The sequence below is a fragment of the Phacochoerus africanus genome, chromosome 6, assembly GCF_016906955.1.
Source record: "Phacochoerus africanus isolate WHEZ1 chromosome 6, ROS_Pafr_v1, whole genome shotgun sequence".
Classification (NCBI taxonomy): domain Eukaryota; kingdom Metazoa; phylum Chordata; class Mammalia; order Artiodactyla; family Suidae; genus Phacochoerus; species Phacochoerus africanus.
In genome coordinates this window covers 72,178,130-72,203,611 of record NC_062549.1, presented here as the reverse complement: position 1 = coordinate 72,203,611, position 25,482 = coordinate 72,178,130, and the positions used below count along the sequence as shown (strand labels likewise).

The window sequence follows — 25,482 nt, the reverse complement described above, 5'->3', positions numbered from 1 at the left end:
ACCAATTAGGAAAAGACAATAGCTTTACAATAGTCATTTAAGAGTTAGGAGATCACTGTCTAATGTACAACACATGTACCTATTTCCAAAAGTAGCTATTGAATGATGCCTTTTTAAAGTAAGAATAGCAAGCTGGACAATCTTTGCTGACACACAGTTGATGTGCGTTCAGTGCTCTGATTTGAGGCTTTTACTTTCAGGCTATTGTTTTGATAGCCTACAAGAGTGATTTCTAAAAAAGAAGTGATATTCGTCACCTTCCCCTCTGAAAAAATGGGTGAATAAATCCACTTTCTGAAAGCAACTTGATTAAATTTTAAAAAATGAAGATTTGAAAAGTAGAAATCATTATAGTTAAATAAAATGTTAAAAATGCAAGTATTTCCAAATGTTAAGCTCTATAAAGAAACAAAGCTAAGCTAAGTTTCACAGAAGCTCAGAGATGTAAAAACATGATCGACTCCCTAAAAGGGTAAAAGAAACTGAAGCTCTTAGGTCTTGTCGCTCACAAGCTGTTAAGAGCTTTGTTTGAGATAGGAAAAGAATGAAATCTCATTTCAAAAAATGCATGTTAGGAGTTCCTTTGTGGTGCAGCGGGTTAAGGATCTGGCGTCATCACTGCAGTGGCTCAGGTCTTAAACCTGCTGTGGTGGGGGTTCGAACCCTAGCCCAGGAACTTTCACATGTCTCAAGGTGTGGCCAAAAAAAAAAAAAAAGGAAAGAAAAAGAAAAAAGAAATGCATGTTACATACATCTAATATAATAGTCTTTGCTATCACCAAAGTAAACTCATTTTAAATGAATCGATACAAAGGTATTTTTAAGGTTTTCTAAGGGCAAAATTGATTCTCCTAAAAAGAATGACCACTTTAATAAATTTAATTTACAAATCTAAAAATCATATTACGCCTAGACCAAAGTAGATGGCCAGTTAATAAGTAAATACAGGAAAAAATGGAAAAAGACCATTATTTAGGATGAATAATTTTAATATGTATGTACAACATTTTTAAAGATACATATTCACATTTTCCTTCTTGTGTAAATGCCTGCTTTAAAAAAAATACAAATTACTTTTTCTGTATGTATATTTGGAAACAAAATTAAAAATAAATTTTGCTTTCATAGACAGAAATATTCAGACACAGTACTATCTGAATACAGTAATTTAACTACCCTAAGGCAAAAACATGGGGTTATTTTCAAATTATTTTAAAAGCACCATTAATACAGAATTTTACACTGAAATTTGTATCAACCCATCTGACAAATCAACCTAAACAAATTACAATTAAAAAAAAAAAATCAGCTTTTTAAAGAACCATCATTTCACACATCAGTCATGTTAGGGATCAACAGAAGCATTTAACTTATGAATCATGCTAGAAATATTTTTATCATCAATTCCATCATAACCGTCTCGATCAACAGTGTGTTAGAAGGACAAGCAGCAAGGGTTAATCACCAAACAATTTGCTATTAAAGTTTCTAAATTTAGTTCAGTGAGTACATGAGTTGAAACAAAACAATAACAGAAACCAATTATACTACCAAGAACATCATTGTTAAAGCACTTTGGGGACAACTAGGAGAATGAAGGATGCCGCTTTCCTCAAGGGGGAAAGTCAAGCAAGGGACTAGCTAGGCGCTGGACTGGGGAAAAGATCACGTGGTAGCCTTGGACGGTTCAATCACAGTTGCCCCACTGCACGTTAAGCCCTGGGTGAGCAAAGGAAAGAAAGAAAAAGGAGCCTGCTTCGGGGGTTCATGAGCCAGTCAGTCACTTGAGTCCCTGCATCAAAGTTACTGGTTATGTAAATCCAGAATGACGCACGTCTTTCCCTGAACCCCTTCGTTCTGTGACGAACCATCAGCACCATCTGCGGTCTCGCTTTCTTCTTCTTCTTCTTCTAGCATTTCAAAGGGAGTCATTATATCATAGAGAAATGAGAGGAAACCATAAAACCAATCTGAACTTTCCTCTGCTAAAATATTAAGGACTTCCTCAAGAGAATCAATATTTTCATTACTGCCATCTTTGGTCAGGCCTACATAAGAATAAGGGAAGAGAGAGAGAGAAAATAAGGAGAGTAGTTAGGTGGAAAAGAGGGATCTCAAAAAGGATGTGCATCAGGGTCGGGGACGTTTATAGGGAAAAATAGCACAGGAAACAAAGAAAACGATTAAGATGCACACCTTACAATCAACTCTCAATCATATGTGCAAAAGGAGGCAATCTGAGCATCCTCACCAACCCTATCAGCCCCTACCTGGGTTTGCCCTTCTCTCGTTAGAGAGTCCAGAGCCCGGAAGACACTAAATAGTATCGGCCAACAATGATCGACCACCGTCAATGGGAAGAGTGGGTAAAGGCAGTATGAGGATAAAAGGACAGACACTCCCAACAACCCCACATCTGCTCACGCAGCAACCAGATATTATCGAGAGTTGATTATACCAACATTTACATACATCAACAAATATTCACCGGAATAGAGACATTCATTTCCTGAAGCTTTTCCCCTCAGGAGCTGCAGTGAATTTAGGAAACTCTGGAATGAAAAGGATTAGATTACGGTTCACAGCCTCCACGGATGGGCACTAACATATTCAAGTTATATCAGATAATCAACTTAATTTTTTTCTTTTCACGGCTGCACGTGCGGCATATGGAAATTCCCCGGCTGGAGGTCCAATCAGAGCTGCAGCTGCCGGTCTACACCACGGCCACATCAACACCAGTCTGAGCCGCGCTGGCAATCAATCCTGAAGCTTGCGGCAATGCTGGATCTTTACCCTACTGATCGAGGCCAGGGATCAAACCTGCATCCTCACGGACCCTATGTCCGGTTCTTAACCCACTGAGCCGCAACAGGAATTCCCTCAACTTAAATTTTAACACTATGAAACGTTAGCTCTATGATGCTCTGGCCACTGACTTGTGGTCCTGTAATGCTGACCAATAATAAGAGTCAGCTATTAATAACAATTCACTCAGCCTACCACTTACAAAATGTAATCAAGGCCAGCCACCTGTAATAGGAACATTCCAGAGTTGCCCCTGATCAGCTGGTGAAATTAGCCAAGGCTACTACCAAGAGCCCATCTCTGTTGTGTTTAAGTCTTGGCCCCCAAACAGACTGCCATGATGGCAAGAAAGCAACACATATATGGTTTTTATCATTTGTTTTCTTCCTGTGAAGAACTGGCTTTGGGTAAGACCGGTCTCCGCTCCACTTAGTATCAAAGTTCACCAACACTGTCAAGCTCTATACAGCAAAATCCATAATTCTGAGGGGAAAAATAACAGGCTGGAGGGTTCTGGCTCTAAGACATGTGAACATCCATGATTTTGGAGCATTTCAAATTATAACCACCTAATTCGGTATTTCTGACTTTGGCAACACAGAGTTTCCCCACATAGCATGTCTAATAGTAAGACAGCTGGTTTCCTGTTAATGAGTATAGTGAACTTCTCATTCATCCATAGAAGGACTACATCTTGCCATTCTTCACATAAAGGGAGGGGGTGGGGGTGGGGAAGCCACACACTGCAGGTGGTGTTAAAATTATTTTTTGACTAACCCAGAATGTTTCTTCACTGAATTTAACAGCTGACAAGTGCTTTGGACAGAGCTCTGTATTCCCATCCAAGCCTCTGTGGAAATAGCACAGTTTCTTCTTCCTGTCTAAAAACACTGCAGCTGTATATTTAGGATAAACACTTTTCTTTTTCTCCATTATCCAATATAAGTACTTCCACATATTGAATATATAACATGAAACTTTACCACCCTTCCGTATGACAGGCTGAAGCAGGCAACAGATATGCAAAAACATTTGAACAATCTGCCCAACTCTGCAACCTTTCTGTGGTTCTTAAGACAAAAGTACTAGTCCAAAGAGAAAAGGAAAATATATTCTGGGTATGCAATTCCTTAACCTCTAGGAATAAGACCGAACCAAAGGGCTGGGCGTGGATGCCCTGGACTGGGAGAGCCTGAGCCCTTCTCCTCCTCTGCTCACTCATGCAGAGGTCCATCTGCAAACATTGGTCAGGCTCCAGGAACTGCCTTCCCTTGTGTTCTCCAGCCATACCTGGTGCCAGCTAGGTGCTCATCACAGGAAAAAAGGGTAACCATGTAACCCACAGGTGGAGTTACTCTAAGAAAATGTTACTCCGCATTTAGTCCTCTTTCCCACAGATTTTATTTGGGAAACAAGTTTTCAAAGAAGACATTTTCAGACAATGTAGCTGTCAATAATCCAAACCAAAAATCAAAGACATTTTACTTTAAGCTCATTTGGCAACAAAAGTGGGAAGCGGGAAACAAGAATAGGCTTAGAATATTTTCAAAGTATATCATGGGGCCACGGCCAGAAAGAATAAAATTAACGATGGCTACTGATCTTGATTTATTGACATATTTCATTCTTTCTTTATATTTCATAAGAAAAGCCAAACTTTGAAATGTGAAAGAAAGGGAAACAGGTAAACATTTCCTCAAATTGATCAGATTTAGATGTATGCAAATAGAAGACTCCAGAAAGAAATACTGGTGAAACAAATGCCAAACCCTGAAAGTTCAGCAAAACTATTACCACACTTGCCACGCCACGCTCTCCTCTAACCTTTGCCTTCCTACTTCCTTCCCTGCCTCGAGACTTGATCCAAAGTCAGTGTACAATGTCTTGCCATATTTATTCATTCACTTAATTCAAAGCTCTTAGCCTTAGCTGCTTCTCCAATGAGAACGTACCCCTGAGGCTGGCTCCCTTTTGGGTACACTCTCACTGAACCTCCTCCCCTAACCTCACCCCGAACTTACAGAGCCCAGTGACGCCTCTAAACCCCAAGAATTTCACCTGGTTCTTGCAACCACCTGCCGGTAACAGAGGAACAACTAAGCTACAATCACCACACCAACTAAGAAAAGAACTTTGGCCATAAAATTCAACTCTGGTCAAAGTTGTATTTCATGCAGAGAACCCAAACACTATAGAACTAAGGTCAGAGGACAAACAGCTCACATTAGTTTCTTTCATCTTTACCAAAGCCACAAGCCAACTGTGAATCAGAACCTGAGACAGTGTAGCTTAGCCTTTGTGCTTTTAAGAGTCAAATTACCAAATGAACCCTCATACTGACTAAATTGGTTCTGTCTCCAAGTATATGATTCTTATAAAAGGAACACGTTTCTGTTTGCCCATAACTCATATGTGGCAACCCGCAGATGACAATGTTCTCAATTATAGTTAATTACACTTTTAATGGTTGCTTTAAAATATTAAGGGGAATAAGCTTTCGAAATTTAAAATACTAAAAATCAAGTTATTAATATAAGTTTGCTAAAGAAATTAATGTGTGCTACGGAAGAAAAAATGTTTTAATTTTTAGTAGTTGACATTTCCTGACATACCAGATAGCTGATCCTAAGCACGCCCTCATAAATATCAACCAAGCACAGAAGATAAGTAACATTATTTCTAAAAATGAGGGAACTTGGCCCCACATGAAATTATTTTTAAAATAAAAAGCTTTGCTATTCAGAATCTGTCATTTAAAGTAACAAAATTGAGTAATAAACCATTTCTAGGCAAGAAAATTAGCATCATTCTAGTATAAATTCTATATAATTTTCTTTATTTCACATGCCTAGGATTATAGTCTTCTGAAGACTTACTATATTTATAGAAACCAAATTTAGATTGTAATGACAAAATTATATAGAAAATTCTTTTAAGATTAAGACAGGAAAAGAAATTTCATGGGTAGGAAGCTTTTACTGTTAAGTAGCAAAATAATGCTCACTGACTAGTAACAAGAACATATATAAGTCAAAACTCAGAAGCTTTATCACATTTAATCACAACCAAAACACCTCTTCATATTTAGACCTTATTGTTTTAAGGAAGTAAGATTAATCTACTGAAAAGTTTCATTGTTTACAGAAGCAGTATCTCCCTTTTTTTCATGTCCACAAAATACATACAAAATTGTGTATCTAGGAAGAAATTCTTTGTGCCCTTGTTCTATTAAACTTAGTGTATAATGTCTTGCCATATTTGTTAATTTACTAAAGACTTGAGTATAAAATGTTTTAATACATATTCTGCTGTATACTAAAGCAAAGGAAAGGATGCTGTTGAACAAGCAGAGATACATCTCTCACCAGGCCAGATTATAGAAAATTTGCATATTTAACTTAGCACCATCCTTTCTCGTATGACAATGCTTTAAAATAAATGAAGAAATACCACATCTTTATTTATTACAAAAAAACCTCTCAATGATAAAGACAGGCAATTCTGGTGATAAAAGAGAAGGGTCCAAGAGACTTAAAAAAAAAAAAAAATCAAGAAACCTGGCCAAAGACTACTTAGTTTATATTTTAATGATACCTTTCAAATATGAATAGCACATTTTAAGATGTTTACTACCACTGTTTTATTTCAAAATGCATTTATGTAGGCCTTTAATTTACACTTTCAAATAGAAGTGAATATGTCAAAGAGTCTAAAGAATGGCTGTAATTACCATATTTGAAAACAGACTAGGACATTACCTATATGTCCAAATGTTACATTTAGACTACAAAATGCTTTAAATCTAAAAACACACCTGAAATTATTTTACTTATTAAAAATACCTGCACAAGGGCTACGTACTTATCCATTTGTAAAAGTAAATTGATATGTGAGCATCAAGGTATTTAACATCCCAACAAGAATGAAATATATGATTTAAGTGGGAAAATATCTTCCAGAAAATGTAAGTGATTGACATAGATATTATTAAAGCAAAAATATTATTTTGTTTCCAACATTTTACCACCACTACAACAAAACGAAATGTGTACTTGCCTAATAAAACCTTGGCGTCATCCACATCGAAATCCCCATCACCATCAGCATCATAGATTCCTAGTTTTCCTACAAGAGGAGAGGAAAGAAGGGTATGGGAACAAAGGGAAAGACAAATTTAATAAGACTTTACCACTTGCAGTTATGCATGTCGGCCATCAACACTACCCATCAATGCAATTCTTTGCTCCTTTAATCCTAAAAAGCCATGTTCAGTGAATATCCCACCTGAAAATGAAGGCAACTCACTTAGGGATTCAAGAAATGTTCACCTAACAAAGCCAAGAAGTATAGCTGAGATAATGTTTTCTTTAAGGGTTTAACATTACCCTGAGATTTAATCATTGCAAAATAATTTTTTTTTAATTTTACTGCTAAAAATATTTTAGGTCAAATTTTCAACACATGCAAGGAACAATATTAATCCATGTCTAACAGTTACATGAAATGGAATGTTTCTAAAGTATAGAAGTTCCTCACACCATCAATATTCAAAACAAAAAAACACCCACCAAGCCACAAATAGACTAAATAAATTAACTTCGAGTGTAAGTACTAAAAATGAGAGGGTTATTAATTTTATATTTTACAATAAATGATTTACAACTGAAACATCAAGAATCAACCTAAAAAAATGTTCTGAAAATAAAGTATGTAGAACTAGCTTTTTGAAATTACAAAGGAGAACTTGTTATCCTACATAAAAACATAATTAGCACTGGCCAGCTACTACTAAGTAAAAAAATAAGGCTTAGAACATATAAACTGAAAAGGCAATACTACTAGAGCCTTCCTCCTTCATGAACAGGAAATACTTTTTTTTTTGCTTTTTAGGGCCGCACCCGAGGCATATGGAGGTTCCCAGGTTAGGGGTCTAATCGGAGCTGTAGCCACTGGCCTACACCACAGCCATAGCAAAGAAGGATCCGAGCCGCATCTGCAACCTACACCACAGCTCATGGCAGCACTGGATTCTTAACCCACTGATCGAGGCCAGGGATCCACCCCGCCACCTCATCGTTCCTAGTCGGATTCGTTTCCACTGCGCCATGACGGGAACTCCAGGAAATATATATTTTAAAGCTTTAACAGGGGAGTTCCTGGCATGGCACAGCAGAAACAAATCTGAATAAGATCCATGAGGATCCAGTTCGATCTCTGGCCTTGCTCAGTGGGTTAAGGATCCAACATTGCCATGAGCTGTGGTGTAGGTCACAGATGTGGCTCAGATCTGGCGTTGCTGTGGGTGTGGCACAGGCCGGCAGCTCCAATTCGACCCCCATTCTGGGAACCTCCCTATGCCGAAGGCGAGGCCCTAAAAAGACAAAAATAAACAAACAAACAAATAAGCTTTAACAAAGCTTCATCATCTCAGAGTACTGTCATGTTTAGCATTTTAAATATGAGTCAAATACATTCAATTCCCTAAAAACATCCTAAAATCAACACGATTTATAATTCCTCATTGGACAATGGCTGTGAAGAGACTTGTTCAGTTTAAGACTTTAAACAACCATGTTTTAAATGTATTTTAAAGCACATTCACAAATCCAGCCAGACATCAGTACAAAGTCCCAGCTGGCAGCATGCCATCATTTCTCAATAAAACATAAACTAAAACATTGCATAAGAGCAGGAGGACCTTTGGGAGCAGAGTAACTATGACCAATCTGGACCCTCTCAGAACTGGTGTACTACTTAGGAAAATAGTTAACTTGCTATGTAGAAGTCTGCTTTACAAACCCACACACATTAAAAATAATAATAATGGAGAGATAGGGAAGTTATTTCTACAGCTAAGAAAATATAAATGAAAAACTCTAATCTGCAGTCGAGGCTACACACAGCACAGAGTTCAACAGCATTAAAATACTACAGAAGTATTTATATTATAGTATGTTATATTTATATTATAGTATATTATACTTTATTAGTATTCTATATTTAAAAATACTATACTTTCTGACACACTTAAAAGGGGAAATTGGTCCTACCACTTAACACTCTCTGAAGCAGGTGATAACTCAACCAGGAGCCTAAGGATGAAGTTTCAGAGACCAACACAAGCAGACTTAAAACGCATCTCCAATAGCCTACCTTGAAGTACCTCTGATAAGTTATAACGGAAGTCCTTTGCTTTGGCTGCATGCATGTAAAAATATGAAAATTGTTACTTGTGCTGAAATGTACAATCTTTTAAATCTCTTGTTTAATAGACTTTCCCTAGCAACACATCACTCTTAAGTCAACAAAAACACAGATCTACTGAGAAGTTTGTCTCCAAATTAAAATTCTTCCTCTATCACTCTATCCAGAGACCTTTTCCTAAAAAGTAATAAAAATGAGAGGCTTCAACAAAAGATATTTACATGGAAGTGTGATGTCATTCTTTGCTCTTTTCCCTCGAAAGATGACTATCCAATAAGTAAAGCAAAAGTACAGGAGGTTCTATGGAAGAGGGAGGGTTTTCTACACAACGCGGTACATATAGAGGAGTTCCCGCTGTGGCACAGTGGGTTAAGCATCTGTCTGCAATGGCTTAGGTCACTGTGTTCAAAGCAGCTGAAACCACGACTCTGAGGGAACTCTGATAACATCCCCTTTCATTCCTTCCCTCCTGAGAACCCCGGAAAGTCTCCAGAAATTAATAGTACCAATAAAAACAATATCAAAATCCTTACCTAATACTTCCTCATAATCAACAAGATCAAACCAGACAACAGCTACCGATGTCCAGACTCCCAGCAACGCAATGACCATAAACCACGTGAAAAATGAACTTCCAGAAAGTCCTCCTTTCTTCCCATTCTTCTGTCCTCCATGCTTTGTCTCTGTTAAAAAATCAGACAGACAGACCATGTCATTATGTAAGAAGGAAACGCTTTACTAAACCTCTTTTCATTCATTCATTTCTCCAGGAATTTGATCGTACTTACAAGGGAAAATCATTTCAAAGTTAGATTTCACTGAAATTCCCAAATCATATTACCAAAAAAATGACTTTGAAAATGGAAAAGACTATGCTTAGGCTCAACACCACCTATGTAAGACCCTAACTTCAAAGCAGTGAAAGAAAAAGAAATAAACTACCAGTGGGCTAACGTTTTCTTCTTATTATTATTTGTTTTACAGTCACACCTGAATATGGAAGTTCCTCAGCTAGGGGTTGAGTCAGAGCTGCAGCTGAGCCCTACACCACAGCCATGGCAACACTGGATCCAAGCCACATCTGTGACCTATGCTGCAGCATGCAGCAACGCTAGATCCTTAACCCACTGAGCAAGGTCAGGGATTGAACCTGCATCTTCACAGACACTATGTCAGGTTGTTAACCTGCTGAGCCACAATGGGAACTCCCTAATGATTTTTTTCAATAAAAATGGATCTGCTGTGTATTCCTTCCAAGTTCTTTATCCAAACTATTTAAATATAACCTCCTTCAGGAGTTCTTGTCGTGGCACAGTAGTTAACGAATCCGACTAGGAACCATGAGGTGGCAGGTTCGATCCCTGGCCTTGCTCAGTGGGTTAGAGATCCGGCGTTGCCATGGACTGTGGCACGGGTCGCAGACGCGGCTCGGATCCCGCGTTGCTGTGGCTCTGGTGTAGGCCGGTGGCTACAGCTCCGATTAGACCCCTAGCCTGGGAACCTCCATATGCTGCAGGAGTGGCTCAAGAAAAGGCAAAAAGACAAAAAAATATATATATATATATATATATAAAACCTTCAAACTTGAGAGCATATCGACAATTAATGAAATGATAAATGGAGCCAAATCCTTTTTTTCTGTCCCATTTAGTTTCTGTAAAATCTTAAAACTCTGCTAACTAACCTAAAACAAGCTCCCCACACAACACTCCATACTCTGAACCAGAGAGAGGCACAAAGAAGGAAACCACTGATAGGAAATAGAGGTCAGGGAAGAAGAGAAGCCAATGACTACATTTCAGCCCGATCCACTAGGACCCACAGAAACAAGGAAAGGTTTTCACAATAGGTCTCCAAGCAGGAAACTGCTGTCCACCGGAAGTGTCACTAAGAGCATTTGATATGGTTAATATACTGTATACCCCTCTGGAAATAGCCTTACAGTCAAAAAGAAACAAAAATAATGACAGTCAAGTGATACTAAGAAAAGATGATCAACGTCTTTAAACTCAAATTTCTCTTTAAAAGTAATGAGATAAATATTACATCAATATTAATAAATGAGAAAGGTGTATCGTATCTCAACAGGTCCTTTGAGAAAAGGAAACATTTATCAAGCAGGTAGGAAAGTAAGACACTGTCTTCTCGGGGTTGAACACACGCCCTCCTTCAAAGTGCTTTCCACATGTGTGGGAGCAGCTGGTTCTCACCAAGGTCCTGCCACTGTTTCTCAAGAGGGTGTTTCTGGATGTTTAAACAGGACAGTCTTCATCCTGTGTGACTTCCACACACTGCAGGGCAGCCAGCACCCTAGTTACCTCCAGCCCCACAGGTAAGTGGCTCCCAATGATTACAACAAACAAAAACACACCCCAATATTTCCAAGTGTCCCCTACAAGGGCAGTGCCTGGTTGAGAACCATGGGGGGTAAGGACAGGACTAATCATCTCCATTTTACAAAAAAAAAAAGATGCAATGGTTCACCCAAAGTCACCAGCACAAGTTGGGCAGAGCCAGGAGTAGGTCCTGACTTCTATGGTCCTGAACTCCTTGATCCACATGAGTGGGCCAAATTACACGATTTCAGAACCTTCACTAGCTCTATTTTTTTTTTTTTTTAGGCCACACCTATAGCATGCAAAAGTTCCCAGGCCAGGAACTGAACTTGAGTCACAGCAGTGGCACGGGATCCCTAACCGCTAGACCACCAGGGAACTCCACACTAGCTCTAATCTTGTCCCTGATTCCTAAATTCAGTTCTAATCAGGGAATACTGGTAGTAATTTTCCTGTGGTTCAAATCAATGATATACTATCACATCTTATTAGAAAGACACATGCATATTAAAAATCAACCCTTAAATCAACTTTTCAAAAGGGCCATAAAAACTAAATCCATCTTGGAGAGTGTGCATATGTTTGTGTATATACACACTCAAATATATATATCTTTATCAATATATCCATATTTAAGTATACAAATTGATGACTAAATAAAATAAATTCCATTCTTGAAAAAGCCAATTTCCTTTTCTAGTGTTCTTTAAATATTAACAGATCCATCAGTGAGTCAAATTTATAAATAATCACATGGTGAATTTATAAAAGTATGCTTACCAAATAACATTAGGCCACCTAATTTTTTTCTTTTCTTTTCTTTTCTTTTTGATTTCTAATATGATCTATTAAGAGTCCCTTAAAAGCTGGCTATATAAAAACATAATTTATGTATTAAAAAATACCTGCTGGCCACGAGTCACAATGTTGCTTATTATATTCACATACAACAGGAGTTCTCATTATGGCGCAGCGGAAACGAATCCGACTAGGAACCATGAGGCTGTTGGTTCAATCCCTGGCCTTGCTCAGTGGGTTAAGGAACCGGCATTGCCGTTAGCTGTGGTGTAGGTTGCAGATTCAGCTCGGATCCCGAGTTGCTGTGGCTGTGGCGCAGGGTGGCAGCTGTAGTTTGGATTGGACCCCTAGCCTGGGAACATCCATGTGCCGTGGGTACAGCCCTAGAAAAGATAAATAAATAAATAAATTCACATAAAACAGGCTTCACTGTTTTATTATCTGAACATAGCCATGGAAGGCAGAGACAAGATGAAAATTTCAGGGGAAAATGATGACTTCAAATATTTTTATGTATTTTAAACACAGAAATTAGAAGAACCACTAACAAATAAAGCACCACTCAAATTTTTAAAAAGAAAAAAGAAATTGCTTCTGTGGGAAGGGAAACACCTCAGATTCAGTAGCAGTGTTGCATGTGTAATTTATTAAACTTCTATAAACATGACATTTTTTAAGACTATATCTTAAAAACGCTTATTTCTATATAACAAATCAATACATGCAAACATAACCATCTATATAGAATACTAACTATAATAAGAATAATAATTGCAAACAAGGGAAGGAATGTTAGGAATTAAAAAAAATAAGAATAATGCCTTCAGGTTAAAATCCATCTACTCTTAAATAAGGAACTATAATAGTTAATAGTTAAGATCCTTCTTTGGTTACTTATTACCTAAGAATCAAATTTAAATTTTTTATTTAAAGTAAGTGCTAAAAGGGCAAGAAAACTGAATGTCTTATCTCCTCTTGAACATTTGGTAACTGACACTAGGCTCTTATACTGTTTCTTATTAACTAGAAAATCATAAGGCTAAATAAATACAGTTCATCCTTTTACTCATTTATCTAATGTATTCATTCACTATCTATGTGCCATACGTGACACAGTTCTTAGTCAATAATGTTTTCAACATATGTACCTCAATAAAAATACACCCCAGGTGATGCCATTTAAAATAAGCTTAGACGCTCCCACGTGGCACAGTGGAAACAAATCTGACTAGGAACCACGAGGTTGAGGGTTTGATCTCTGGCCTCAGTGGGTTAAGAATCCGGCATTGCCATGAGCTGTGGTGTAGGTGGCAGACACAGCTCGGATCTGGCATTGCTGTGGCTGTGGTGTAGGCAGCGGCTACAGCTCCGATTCCACCCCTAGCCTGGGAACCTCCATATGCCGCAGGTGCAGCCCTCAAAAGCAAAAATAAAATAAGCTTATAAAGAAATAGTAAAAACAAAGTAATATATAATAAATAACATATAATAAAACAAAATAATCATTTGAATCCATTGTCCATTTCTATCTCTTTCTTAAAGCAGAAATGGAAGAGGAAAATTTCTGAGATTCTCAAAAGGACAGTATTATTTATCCAAATTAATTCAATAATATTTGTTTAAATTACTGACCTTCGACGACAAATACAAGCAAAAAAGTGGAGAAGTTGTTCTTTTTTTCATTTTGTAAATGTATGTACTAAGACAGAGACGGGATTAGGAGGGAAGAGAGAGAAAGCCGAACACAGTAAAGAACACAGCTTTACCGAGAATCTATTCCTTTTACTTTAGACATGACTCTAACAACTTCAGTCAAGTTCCCAAACTCACTGCACAAAACTAAAGAATAGACTTTAAAGACAGCCTAACCCACAGGAGTTAAAGTAACAAAGTGCTGATGTTAGGAAGGCCTATAAAATGTTCGAAAACAGCAAGAATAGACACTAGACCTTAGAAGAGTGGCAGGAGGCTCGTTATGATGTATGCTGGAGGTAAACCATGACTAGTCCTTAACCCCTAAATTTACAGTCCTTAACTATTAAAATAATCTCTACCATAAGGTAATAATGATATTCATATTAATTTTTCATTAAAATCTTATTTTAAACTGTTTAAGAAGGCAAGAAATGTAAAATAAACCTCGGAAAGTTTCATTCAAAAATTTTCTTTTTTTGCTTTTTAGGGCCACACCCGCAGCATATGGAGGTTCCCAGGCTAGGGGTCTTCAGAGCTACAGAGCCTACGCCAGAGCCAGAGCAACGCCAGATCTGAGCCGTGTCTGCAACCTACACCACAGCTCACAGCAACTCAGGATCCTTAACCACTGAGCAAGGCCAGGGATAGCACATGCAACCTCATGGTTCCTAGTTGGATTCGTTTCCACTGCGCCACGACGGGAATTCCCTCAAAGTATTTTTTTATTAAATTGATTTATCACTTTAAAAGATCAATGTCAAGAAAAGGGTAAAGGTTATTTAGCTAGAACATGCAACAATTAATGTTATTTTACCCATCCCTTTATAATGTTAAATAAATAAGGTGTTACTCTAGCACTATTAATCTTTTTGCTGTTAATATTTACTAATTCCATAAAGGAACAGAACGGTAAATTATAAAAAGGAGTCTTGCCGAAGACATCTTTTTTAGGGGGACTTTTTAACTGACACCAAGTGACACACTTCTGATACGTCACTTTGTAAATACGGTGTGCCTAGTCCCTAAGGGAAGATCAGTTTCTGTCCAACCAAACAGAAAAAATAAAGCCAAAACATAGTAAGGTAAACCCTTCCAGAGAGTTAACACAACTCCCCGAGCAAACCTGAAACCAGGACTCTGTTCCAAACTTATTCTGGAAGAACATCTTGGAGTCGTCCCTCTTTTCTCAGATGAGAATAAATCTAAGAATTTTCATTTCGCTTTCTGGTTCCATATTCAACCTGCAGCCCCAGGAATTCGTTGAAAAGATTTTTTAATGGGGCATGTTTTTTTCATACGGCAAGACCTACGTGATGCATTTTTTTTTTTTCCATGTTGACCCGTTAAAAGTAATGACCAAATCAGACAACACTCTCACATACCACTGAACACAGAAAACGACTGCGATGAGCAACAGAATGAGTCTCTACAAAACAAAGAGTGGGCTGGGGACAATCAGAAATTGTATTTATTTGGTTAAGGAAAGGGAGAACCGAAGATGCACCCCTGAATGCTAGTCCCTCACTGAGCTACAACTACAACGAAGTGAGTTATAACTCGACCATTTATGAGTTTGGTGATGATGCTGGTACTTTCATACGTACAACATAAACTCACACACGTCAAGTTAAAAAAAAAAAAAAGCAACTTATCCAACTTATTACTTTTCCACATTACAAAATGTCATCCTTTGAAGCCAAGAACTGTTAAAAGTGGGTCAGAAGTAACAGTGGATTTTGCCTATGTGGATTAAGCAATCCAGGGAGAAAGGGGAAACGCCTTCTGCAAGAACTGAAAGTCTGATCTGAGCCTCATATTCTTCTTCTCGGCTTCACGAAGCACCGTTTATCACAAGAGTCAAGTGACCCATTCTAACCATTTATTTAAAACGGTGTCCACAGCAGAGACACCCATCTTCTCTATACTAATAATAGAATCCTTCTAGCCACTGCTCAGGCAGCTGAGAGTTGGAAGCTGTCTTAATACGTCTATTTTTTCTTTCCTTAAATACGTTTTCGACCTAATGAGCCAATGTAGCTTGATTTCAATTAAATGAAAAGACAATCTTAACTGACCAAGCAAAAACAAACATAAAAATGTAAGTTCAACACACTATTAAAGAATAGTTCAAGGTTAATGATTCAATTTAAAAAACAAAATAAAACCCTAGTGTCTTCTCTTATATTTGTGGTCTGCTTTGCAAAAATTAGGTCCCTTCCCACATGTGGTTAAGTCTCTGCTTTAGCCAACAAAGTGCACTCACCAACACAAGATGAAACTTGTACAGACCTGACATTTCCCATAATTTTACATGAGATCTGAATGCACACGTCTTTAAATTCACTGTAATTAACCTCTAAGACCAAGGCAGACCACGTGTTCATTTTTCCAAAGTTTGTAAAATGCGGTCTCTGGTAGTATAATACCCTAAAAGATATTATAAGACGCTAAAACTTCCTATTCACATTAAAGACAGATTATCCCACCAAAAAATTAAACTATGTGAAATGTCGAGGTCTCCAGAAGTTCAAAATAGAAAATGCAGAAGATGCAGTCAAAGCACTTGGCCAAAAATATCTGCACAGCGCACAACTGAAAATCAAGCTAAATACTATCAGCCAAATCCCAAACCACTTTCAACCACCCTAACAATAAAGACAGACCTCTACCTTCTGCCATTGTGATTTCCTCAATCCATGAATAATATATGTGGAAGGAAAAGGACCAAAGCCCTATCAGCAGGTGTCCGGCACTGCAGGCCTTCCTACTGAGCTGTGGGCTGGCCAGTGGCTCCTCAGGCAAGGCCTCTAGAACTGAAATTGGACCTGGCCGAAAATTCTGCTCACCAGTTATTTTTAGAGGCCTCTTCCTCATGACCAAACACTGCTAATCACTCAGACTGAAATGCTCTGCTAACAGTCCGACTGCCTTTCTCCCACTTATGGGATTCCTTTCTGGGCTGGCTCTATCCCCCAACTCCAAACCCTAAAAAGAAAATCAGGCATGTTGAAAAAAAACCAAATGGAACAAACGTGCTGCCAGTGTGGGGTTTCTGGAATCAGTCTTGAATGTTGTTAGCCTAAGTACAAAATCATTCCAAACCAAAACAGGTCTTGCTCTAAACCGTGGCCCCACACCCAGCAACAGCTTGAATTGGCCTCTCAGAATCACTGACTGCCTACATGGAAAGCCCATTGCTTAGTTCATTTGAACAAAACAGAACCCTACATGGTAAGAAATAAATTAATGCTCCAGAATTCTAATTCATAAGCATTACCATCCCAAGATTAAGTCCTCCAATGGCAAAAGTAAAGCAATAATAACAAACTGTCTCCCGGGAGTTTCCTTGTGCTGCAGATTAAGGATCTGCAGTTGTCACCGTAGTGGCCTCAGGTTGCTGCTATGGCTCCAGTTCAGTCCCAGGCCCAGGAACTTCCTCATGCCGTGGGTGCATGGGGGGGGGGGGGGCAGGGCGGGGGCGGGGGTCTCCCTAGAGAAGGAGGGGAGGAGAGCAAGGCAGAAAGGCATGGAGAGGTGGACAAGGAAAGGAACTTTTCATCAGTAAGAGTCTCACCTAGGAAACACGATCTCAGGGAACCAGAAAGAGACTGTACAGCTGCATTCTGATTTTCTGCTATGTCCCTCCTGCCCCCTCTCCTCAAATATTCTCTTCTGGGAAATAAAACCAACCAAATTTATTCACTGATCTAAGATAAGCAGCTCACAGAATTCATCAGAGCTCTGATCAGTACACCAAATTAATTTAGCACAAATAGTATCCAGAACAAAGCAGCAACCTTTCAAAGTGGTTTATGAGTCTTCAATTTTTTCTCAAAGCGAATGCTTCCAATGCAAATTAAACAGTTTAATGTTCTGAAAAGGAGTCAGCAAACGAAGATACCAATATTTGATGGCCCAAAGCTGGGACAGAGTGAACAGGGGAGCAGGGACAACACATCAAAACTGACTAGGGTCTCAGGTGTCCTGACCGAGAGCCATTCCTTTCCTCAAGGATGTGTCCCACTGAAGCCGGTGCTTACTAAAATGCTGAATGATAATGCATCATCTGGAGACAGGGGCTTAAGATAGATGATCAACTATCATACAAATTGACTAGACAAATATTTCAGAAGCTTCTGTGGTTTTCAAAGAGTGAGAGTGACCAGAGAGCCCTTCTTGGGACGACTAAAAACCAAGCCACCACACTTACATGGCAGTAGCCCATTTCAGACTTAAGAGACCTGGATTCAATTCCAGCTGCATCATTACCTTTGATTTGGGTAAAGTAATCATTTGGGCCTTGATTTCCTTGCTGATCAAACCTGTCTTGACACCAACTAGGCAGGTAAATATTTCTTGAAGTCATGCACGAAACTTATTTTGACTGAATCAGTCTAGACTCGTGCACAAGTCTCCTCATCTCCAATTCCCAGCTCTTTTCATGATCCCTGCCTGCCACCAAGAATGCAGAGGCTGCCAGAGTTCCCTCTCTCCCCTTGGGGATCTGTGCAAGGCCAGCTGCATCCTAAATTTCAGCCTCTGAACTGAAAACAAGAATCACAGCTACTAAGTATGGGTGTGTCTCATCCCTGAGGCTCCTTCAGCACAAGCTCCAATTATGTCTCCTCCAAAAATCTTCATCACATATATTCCTAGGCTTTACCTCATCCTCTATGTTTTGCAACAGTTTTACGATTATTTAAATAAAATATCTTCCTTCCTTAGTTTCACATTAATGGCATACCTGTTATTCTAGATAAGGTGATTAGGATAAATGGCTCTGAAATAACATTTAATCTACCACATTTCTTTTTTCTTTCTTTCTTTTTTTTGTTTTTGTTTTTTTTTGTCTTTTCTAGGGCCTCAATGGTGGCATATGGAGGTTACCAGGCTAGAGGTCGAATTGGAGCTGTAGCTACCGGCCTACGAGCCACAGCAACTCCAGATCCCAAGCCACATCTGCAACCTACACCACAGCTCACGGCAACACCAGATCCTTACCCCGCTGAGTGAGGCCAGGGATCGAACCCAAAATCTCATGGTTCCTAGTCGGATTTGTTAACCACTGAGCCACGACGGGAACGCCATTCGACCACATTTCTTAAAGGAAAAGAAATTCTGGGTTCCAAGGAACTATCTTTTAGAATAACAATTCATTTTTATGATGGGATATGTTTCTAAAAACTTGTATTAAATAAATAAAATTTGCATATAACAAATCATGTTTTTAAAACCCTAGCAAAGAGAACTAAAGTATTATTAACTATTTCTTATAAGAGGTGCTAGAATTAATAGCAAATGTCTAGGTCCAAGAAAGGTCAAACATCTATCATGGGCTCTGAGACTATTACTCTCAGCCTGACGCCACTGGAAACAAGAACCTATGGAGGCCAGCGCTTTACCTGCCTTCAAAACCAACCAAGTAAAAAGGCACCTGAGCTCTCATGAGTTCCCTCCCTTTTCCCAATCAGCTATCACAGCAGTGGTTCTCAACTTTAGAGTCACCTGGAGCAGTGGTAGAAACACAGAGTTTCAGATTCTGTAGGTCTGGGGCGGAGCCTGAGAATGTGCATTTCTAGTACGTTCCCGGGTGCTGCGATGCGGTGAAACCCACCAACCCAGCCAGGGAACGCTTCCTCTACAGGAAAAGTTTTATGTTCTAATGAATACGTGATGCACAGAATGAAAATATCCACTGGGATCACAACTGTCCCATTGTTCCAGCTTGTTTACTCAACACGTTCTTGGACCAGGTAGTTCTCTGGCATCTCCTTTTTCTTACCTTCTCTTCACCTCCTGTCTTCACATCTTTCCAAAGCCCAGGGTTCCTCATTTAAACGGCTTCCTGACTCACTAAACACCTGCTGCTGTACCCTTTCACTGTATCAATCTGCCATCACTAGCTCCCTGGACAAACAGCTACTCCCCCGCCGCCCGATGGTGAGGGCGGCTGGGCACCGAGGGCAAGTCCGGCACCAGGCAGTGGAGCCCACCCGCCTGCGGATCCCACCACACACCCTTACAGAACTGGCTTTTCCATTCTCCACGACGGCTATTTCTCTGCCTCTAAAGTGGTCTATCTTTTCAAAGTCAAAGGAAAAAAACGCCACTCTTACATCACAGAGAAGACAGAGCCATCAGCAGGGAGCGTCCTGACGGTGCGCTGCCAACCCTTGCAGACTGAACCCACCTGCAGGCACTCTCTGCCTTCCTCCCAAGTCCTCCCCCTCCCTCCTCAGCCACCCTGCCCTCTCTCTGTTCTCAGCTCCACCACCAGCCCGGCCCCGGACTGCACCTTCCCTCCTCCCCATCACTCCCCATCACAGGTGCGCTCTCTTGCAGAGCTGTCACTTCACTGCTCTCATTCCCTGGCCGCCCATAACTCCTTACAGCCCGGACACTGCAACCTGGCTTCTGCCATGTGCCTCCACCGTGGCAGCTCCCGTGTCCCAGGAACCGCTTCCGTGTCATTAAACCCAACGGAAATGTTCTGTCCTTACCTAAGTTGCCCCTCAGAAGCATTCTCCCTCCTTCTTAAGTATTCTCTTCCCTCAGCCTTCATTACTGCAGAACCACCTGGTGTTTCTGCTACCTTTCTGAACATTCTAATTCCCAATCTTTTTGCTGGCTCATGCTCCTCTAGCTGACTTTTTTTCCTTAATTCTTTTTAAATTGAAGTATAGTTGATTTACGATGTTGTATTAGTTTCAGGTGTACAGCACAGCGATTCAAATATATACATATATGCGTAATTTTTCAGAATCTTCTCCCTTACAGGTTATTACAAAATACTGACTAGTTTCCTGTGCTCTACAGTAAGTCCTTATTAGTCATCTCTCTTAGAGTAGTGTACATGTTTATCCCAAACTCCTGATTAATCCCGCCCCTCACCAGCTTTTCCCCTTTGGTAGCCATAAGTTTGTTTTCTAGGTCTGTGAGTCCCTTTCTGTTTTGGAAATACGTTCATTTGTGTGAACTTAAAGGCCACACTGAAGGGGTCTACGACCAAGTCTTCATCTCTTCGTGTCAGATAAATATTCCTTGTTGATCCATCTTGGGTGAAAGACACCCAGTCTGACCATGAGAAGGCCCAAGTACAAAGGTGTTGCAGGCCATTCATCCAGCCCAACAGCCAGACACCTAACACAGGGCCCCTGACTGGCCCTGGGGGAGGCGTGTATGGCTCAAGGGATAATGGGGGGCTGCTGTGGGTTTTAGAATTTAGTAAAACAAAACTGAGAAAGTCATTTCCATTTGCATCAGGATAAATAAAGGGAAGAGAAATATTAGCAGCAGCTATTTCTTTAACCTTTATTATTCTTTGGAACCCCAAGTTGGAGACCCACTGCTCTGGCTTATGTCTCTGTCTGTACAACTGCTGATTCACTGCAGAGGGGAACAATGGAATCATAAGTCAGGCCCATCAACCTCACCTTATGACTATGTGATGAACCAAAACTGCACTGGTAAGAGGCTAAAAATGGGAGTTCCCTGGTGGCACAGCAGGTTAAGGATCAGGCTTTGTCCCTGCAATGGCTTGGGTCACTGCTATGGCATGGGTTTGATCCCTAGCCTGGGTCCCACCACATGCTGCAGGAGTGGCCAAAATCTGCCCCCTGCCCCAAAAGAAATAAGCTGGAGTTCCCTGGTGATTCAGTGGATTGGGGATCTAGTGTTGTTACTCCAGCAGCTTGGGTCACTGCTGTGGTATGGGTTCGATCCCTGGCCTGGGAACTTCCACACACCATGGGTGTAGCCCCAAAGAAAAGAAAAAAAAAGAAAAGAAAAAGAAATGATAGTTAACTCCAAAAGCACATGCCAGGCCTAATGAGTTAGTTCTTTAGACTTCATTAGTTCTCCCTACAGATGATTCCATAAAGACAGAACACTTAGTCTCCTAGAAAGAACGGCCCGAACTCATCAACCGTTTGTCTGTATGGGTAACGGCTATTAGTATGGTGTTCACACTGTGACAGGCGCCTGCTGGACTGGGAGTGTGAAAAGGTATTTAAAAAAAAAAGTTGTGGTATCCATTCAGAAACTCTGAGATGGTGTAAAGTTGTTTAAAAACAAACAAAAAGATTTTTTTTTTTCCGGAGTTCCCGTCGTGGCTCAGAGGAAATGAACCTGACTAGTATCCTCCATGAGGACGCAGGTTGGATCCCTGGCCTCGTTCAGAGGGTTAAGGATCCGGCGTTGCCGTGAGCTGTGGTGTAGGTCGCAGATGCGGCTTGGATCTGGTGTTGCTGTGGCTATGGTGTAGGCTGGCAGCTGCAGCTCCGATTTGACCCCTAGCCTGGCAACCTCCATGTGCCATGAGTGCGGCCCTTAAAAAAAAAAAAAAAGAAAAGAAAAAAGAAAAAGAAAAAATTTGTTAAAAGTTCACTCAAAACAAAAAAGGATATTTTTTTTCAAAAACAAAGCCAGCAGAAAAGCCTAGCCCCCCTCATTTAAACAAGGCATTAAGACTAGGTCACAAAGCCATCATGTGTGACCGTCACCCGTCTGCAGCTGCGGCCCTGAAGGTGTCTGACTTTAACCCATTTAGACAGCAAAAGATCCACAGCCATCCTTCCCCACTAGCTTCTACTTTCTAGGACAAAATTCAGCATTTGTAACAAAGTGCCCTGTAGATGCCAAGAGGGAGGGGAGATAGGGAACAAATGAAAGCATCAGCAAAAAATACACAGAAAATTCACAGGTAAAATACAAAACATACGCGTCTTGAAAAATTACAGGAAAAAAAAAAACAGCCGATGCAATTATGCATCACAATACATTTTGGGGACAGCCAATGACCCCTTATAAAACAAATCAACAATAATGAAGCCAATAAAAAAGATAAATAAAAAACAAGAATAGCTGCAATTATTATAATAGCTGCAAGTGCGTAGTGAAGAATTAACTTGACCCAAAGAGAGGTCTGGCTTTTGCCCCAGCCTCCTTGGAGGTCCCTGGAATGTCCTGCCTGGTAGCAGGGATTGGTTAGCTTGAGGACTTTGGCCCCAGGACAAACGATATGATTTACGAGGAGACTTTGGGGCAGCCTGTATGGCTGTATCGGGTAATGCTAGCCATACCCACAGTAAAAAACTCTGGAGCCCCAGTAAAAAACTCTGGGTACCAAAGGCTCAGATGAGCTCCCCTAGTTGGCAACAATCCATACGTATTATTGTCCCACACTGATCTCCCTGAGCACAATGGGAGCTTTGTGTTTGGAATCTTTCCACTTTACCCTGAGTCTCTTCCTCCAGCTGGTTCTAATCAGTATCCTCTCACTGTAATAAACTGCAGTGGTGAATAGAGCACTTTTCTGAGTTCCCAGTTATTCCAATGAACTATCAAGCCTGAGAGTGGGTGTGGGGACCCCCACATTTGTGGCCAGCTGGTCTGAACGGATTAGCATCCCTGAGCTCCTCCAAACTTGCGGCTGCTATGTGAAGTGAGGGCGGTTTCATGGGGACAGTCTGCTTGGATGGCTCAGTTTACCTTGACTCCTTGCAGAAGCCATGACCAATTAAAAATGACTGATTGGCTACCAGTGTCCTTTCCCCACATTACATGAACTGCATCCTTTCTGACAGCTATCTCCATGGAAATCTCACAGCTTTGCCAAGAGCTCAATCACCACACTTGGGGAATAGTGAGTCTCAGTTTCAACAAACTTAATAAGAAATGAATATTCATTTATAAATTCCAACAACTCCCTGTCTAAAGCCAAAGGAGAGACAAGGGTCCTGCAGGAGAATCCCTTGAAGAGACTAGGAGTGACCGAGGTTGGGGGCATGGATGTCTCCTGTGCCAGGCACCTTTACTCAAGCGTCAGACTCCATGGCCCACCTAAGGGAGTTGAGCAGGAGCAAAGACGTGGGGTGGGGGGGAGGCGGCAGCTACCAGGCAGGCTGCAGCCTGGCCAGATGCCCGACTCCTATGGCCCGAAAAGGACTGAGGGGGCTTCGTGCCGGCGTCTCACTCAAAAGGGCTGACTGCCAGGCCAGGGGTTCCCAGGCACAAGAGAGAGCGTAGTGCCCTGCAGGAGCGGCAGGAAGAAGCTGTACACCTGCTCAGGAGAGTGCCCCTAGGTGAGGGTCCCCCAAGCTTTCCAAAGAGCACACAGAGGAGGCGTCTGGGTGCCTGTCATGTGAGGGCCTCCATGGTCATTGCATCTTATCAACCGGCAGGCGACTCGGACAGGGACCAGCGAGGGGACCAGCTCCTTTCCAGGGACTCCCGAGAGGCTAGAGCAGAAAAGGCCAGGAGGGCCCCGCCCAGCCATGTGGGGTGCGTACACATCCCAGTCCCCCCTTCAGGCCCTCCTGCCTTCCTGCCACGAGGGACAAGAAACCTGCCTTGAAAATGAGATCGTATTTAAAGCAGACAGACTTTTCGAAATGGAGAGTGACTGGGGTGTTGAGGAATCTGTGTGACACCACTCTCTGAGATGGTCACCAGCCTTTGCTACCCAGAGATTAATCTACCTGGCTAACCACAATGACAGAGGAAAATGAAGCGTCGTGCTGTCAGACCAAGACTGCTAAATAACAGCTACAACATGTGGGCTGAGCCATAAAAAACTGCCCGTATTTGACCATTCGGGGCCCACGAAAGTGGCTATTTCACAGGATTCAAACAATATGTGAATATTTTCAAAATATTTTATTATGAAAATTTCCGAATGTACAACAAAGCTGAAAGAATTTCACATGGACTGTCCCTCTCCGTATCACTGATTCTATGATTATCATTTTATCATGTTGCTTACGGCATGTCTATTCACCCCTCTATGTCCATCCATTAATCCATTTTCTATGTCGAATGCATTTCAAAATAAACTGTAAGAGTTTCCTGGTGGCTCAGCAGGCTAAAGATCCAGCGTTGTCACTGCCATGGCTCGGGTTGGTGCTGTGGTATGGGTTCGATCCCAGGCCTGGGGAACTTCTGTATGCTGTGGGCATGGCCAAAAAATTTTTTTCATTAAAAAAATAAACTGTAGACATTAGCACGCTTCTAAGAACTTCAGTTTCTATATCATAAATTACAATCCAAAAGTTATCATTTTTACATACAATCTACATAAAATGAAATGCCCTAATTTTACATGTACCTTCCTGAGTTTTCACCAAAATATACACTGTGTAACCCAAATCCCTATCAAGACATAGGACATCAAGCCACCCCTAAGTTCTCCCATGGCTCTTACCAGACACATTCTGCACCAACCCGAACTCCAGGGACAGCCCCACTGTTCTGCCTTTTTTTCGGTGCAGGTTAGTTTTGCCTGTTATTGAACTGTCATTAAAAACAGCATTCTGCAGTACGTGGCTGTCTGTGTAAGGCCCCACCCACCCACCCCCAGCTTTATGGTATGTTCAGTGGTCCTCCATTCTTTCCTGTTGCTGGGAAGTAGGCCACTGGATGGAGAAATACACCGGAGTATTTCAGAGTATACAGATAAAGATAAATACACCAGAGTGTTTCAGAGTATTCTCCTATAGCTAAAAGCCTGAACTGTTTCCTGACTTGGATTATTATAAATAAAGCTGCTGTTTCCACGGCACAGTACACCTGATGTTATAAGAAACTGCCAGACTTTTCACCAAAGTGGTTCTACCATTTTATACACCAGCCAAGAAGGTATGAG

General features: G+C 40.7%; 1 protein-coding gene across 2 annotated transcripts in view; it reads right to left on the bottom strand.

The window, feature by feature from the left end:
• Positions 1–16,671, bottom strand: part of ASPH (aspartate beta-hydroxylase) — a 176,723-nt gene extending 160,052 nt beyond the window's left edge. The window contains exons 1-3 of one of the 2 annotated variants that reach the window (XM_047783864.1): positions 16,505–16,671; positions 9,546–9,695; positions 6,865–6,933 (exon numbers count right to left, since the gene is read on the bottom strand). In XM_047783864.1, the coding sequence (XP_047639820.1) occupies positions 6,865–6,933; positions 9,546–9,695; positions 16,505–16,520 (235 nt within the window). In that variant the 5' untranslated portion in view covers positions 16,521–16,671. The remainder of the gene's footprint in view (positions 1–6,864; positions 6,934–9,545; positions 9,696–16,504) is intronic. The other variant, XM_047783862.1, reaches the window with a different exon arrangement.
• Between the last annotated feature and the right edge of the window lie 8,811 nt (positions 16,672–25,482).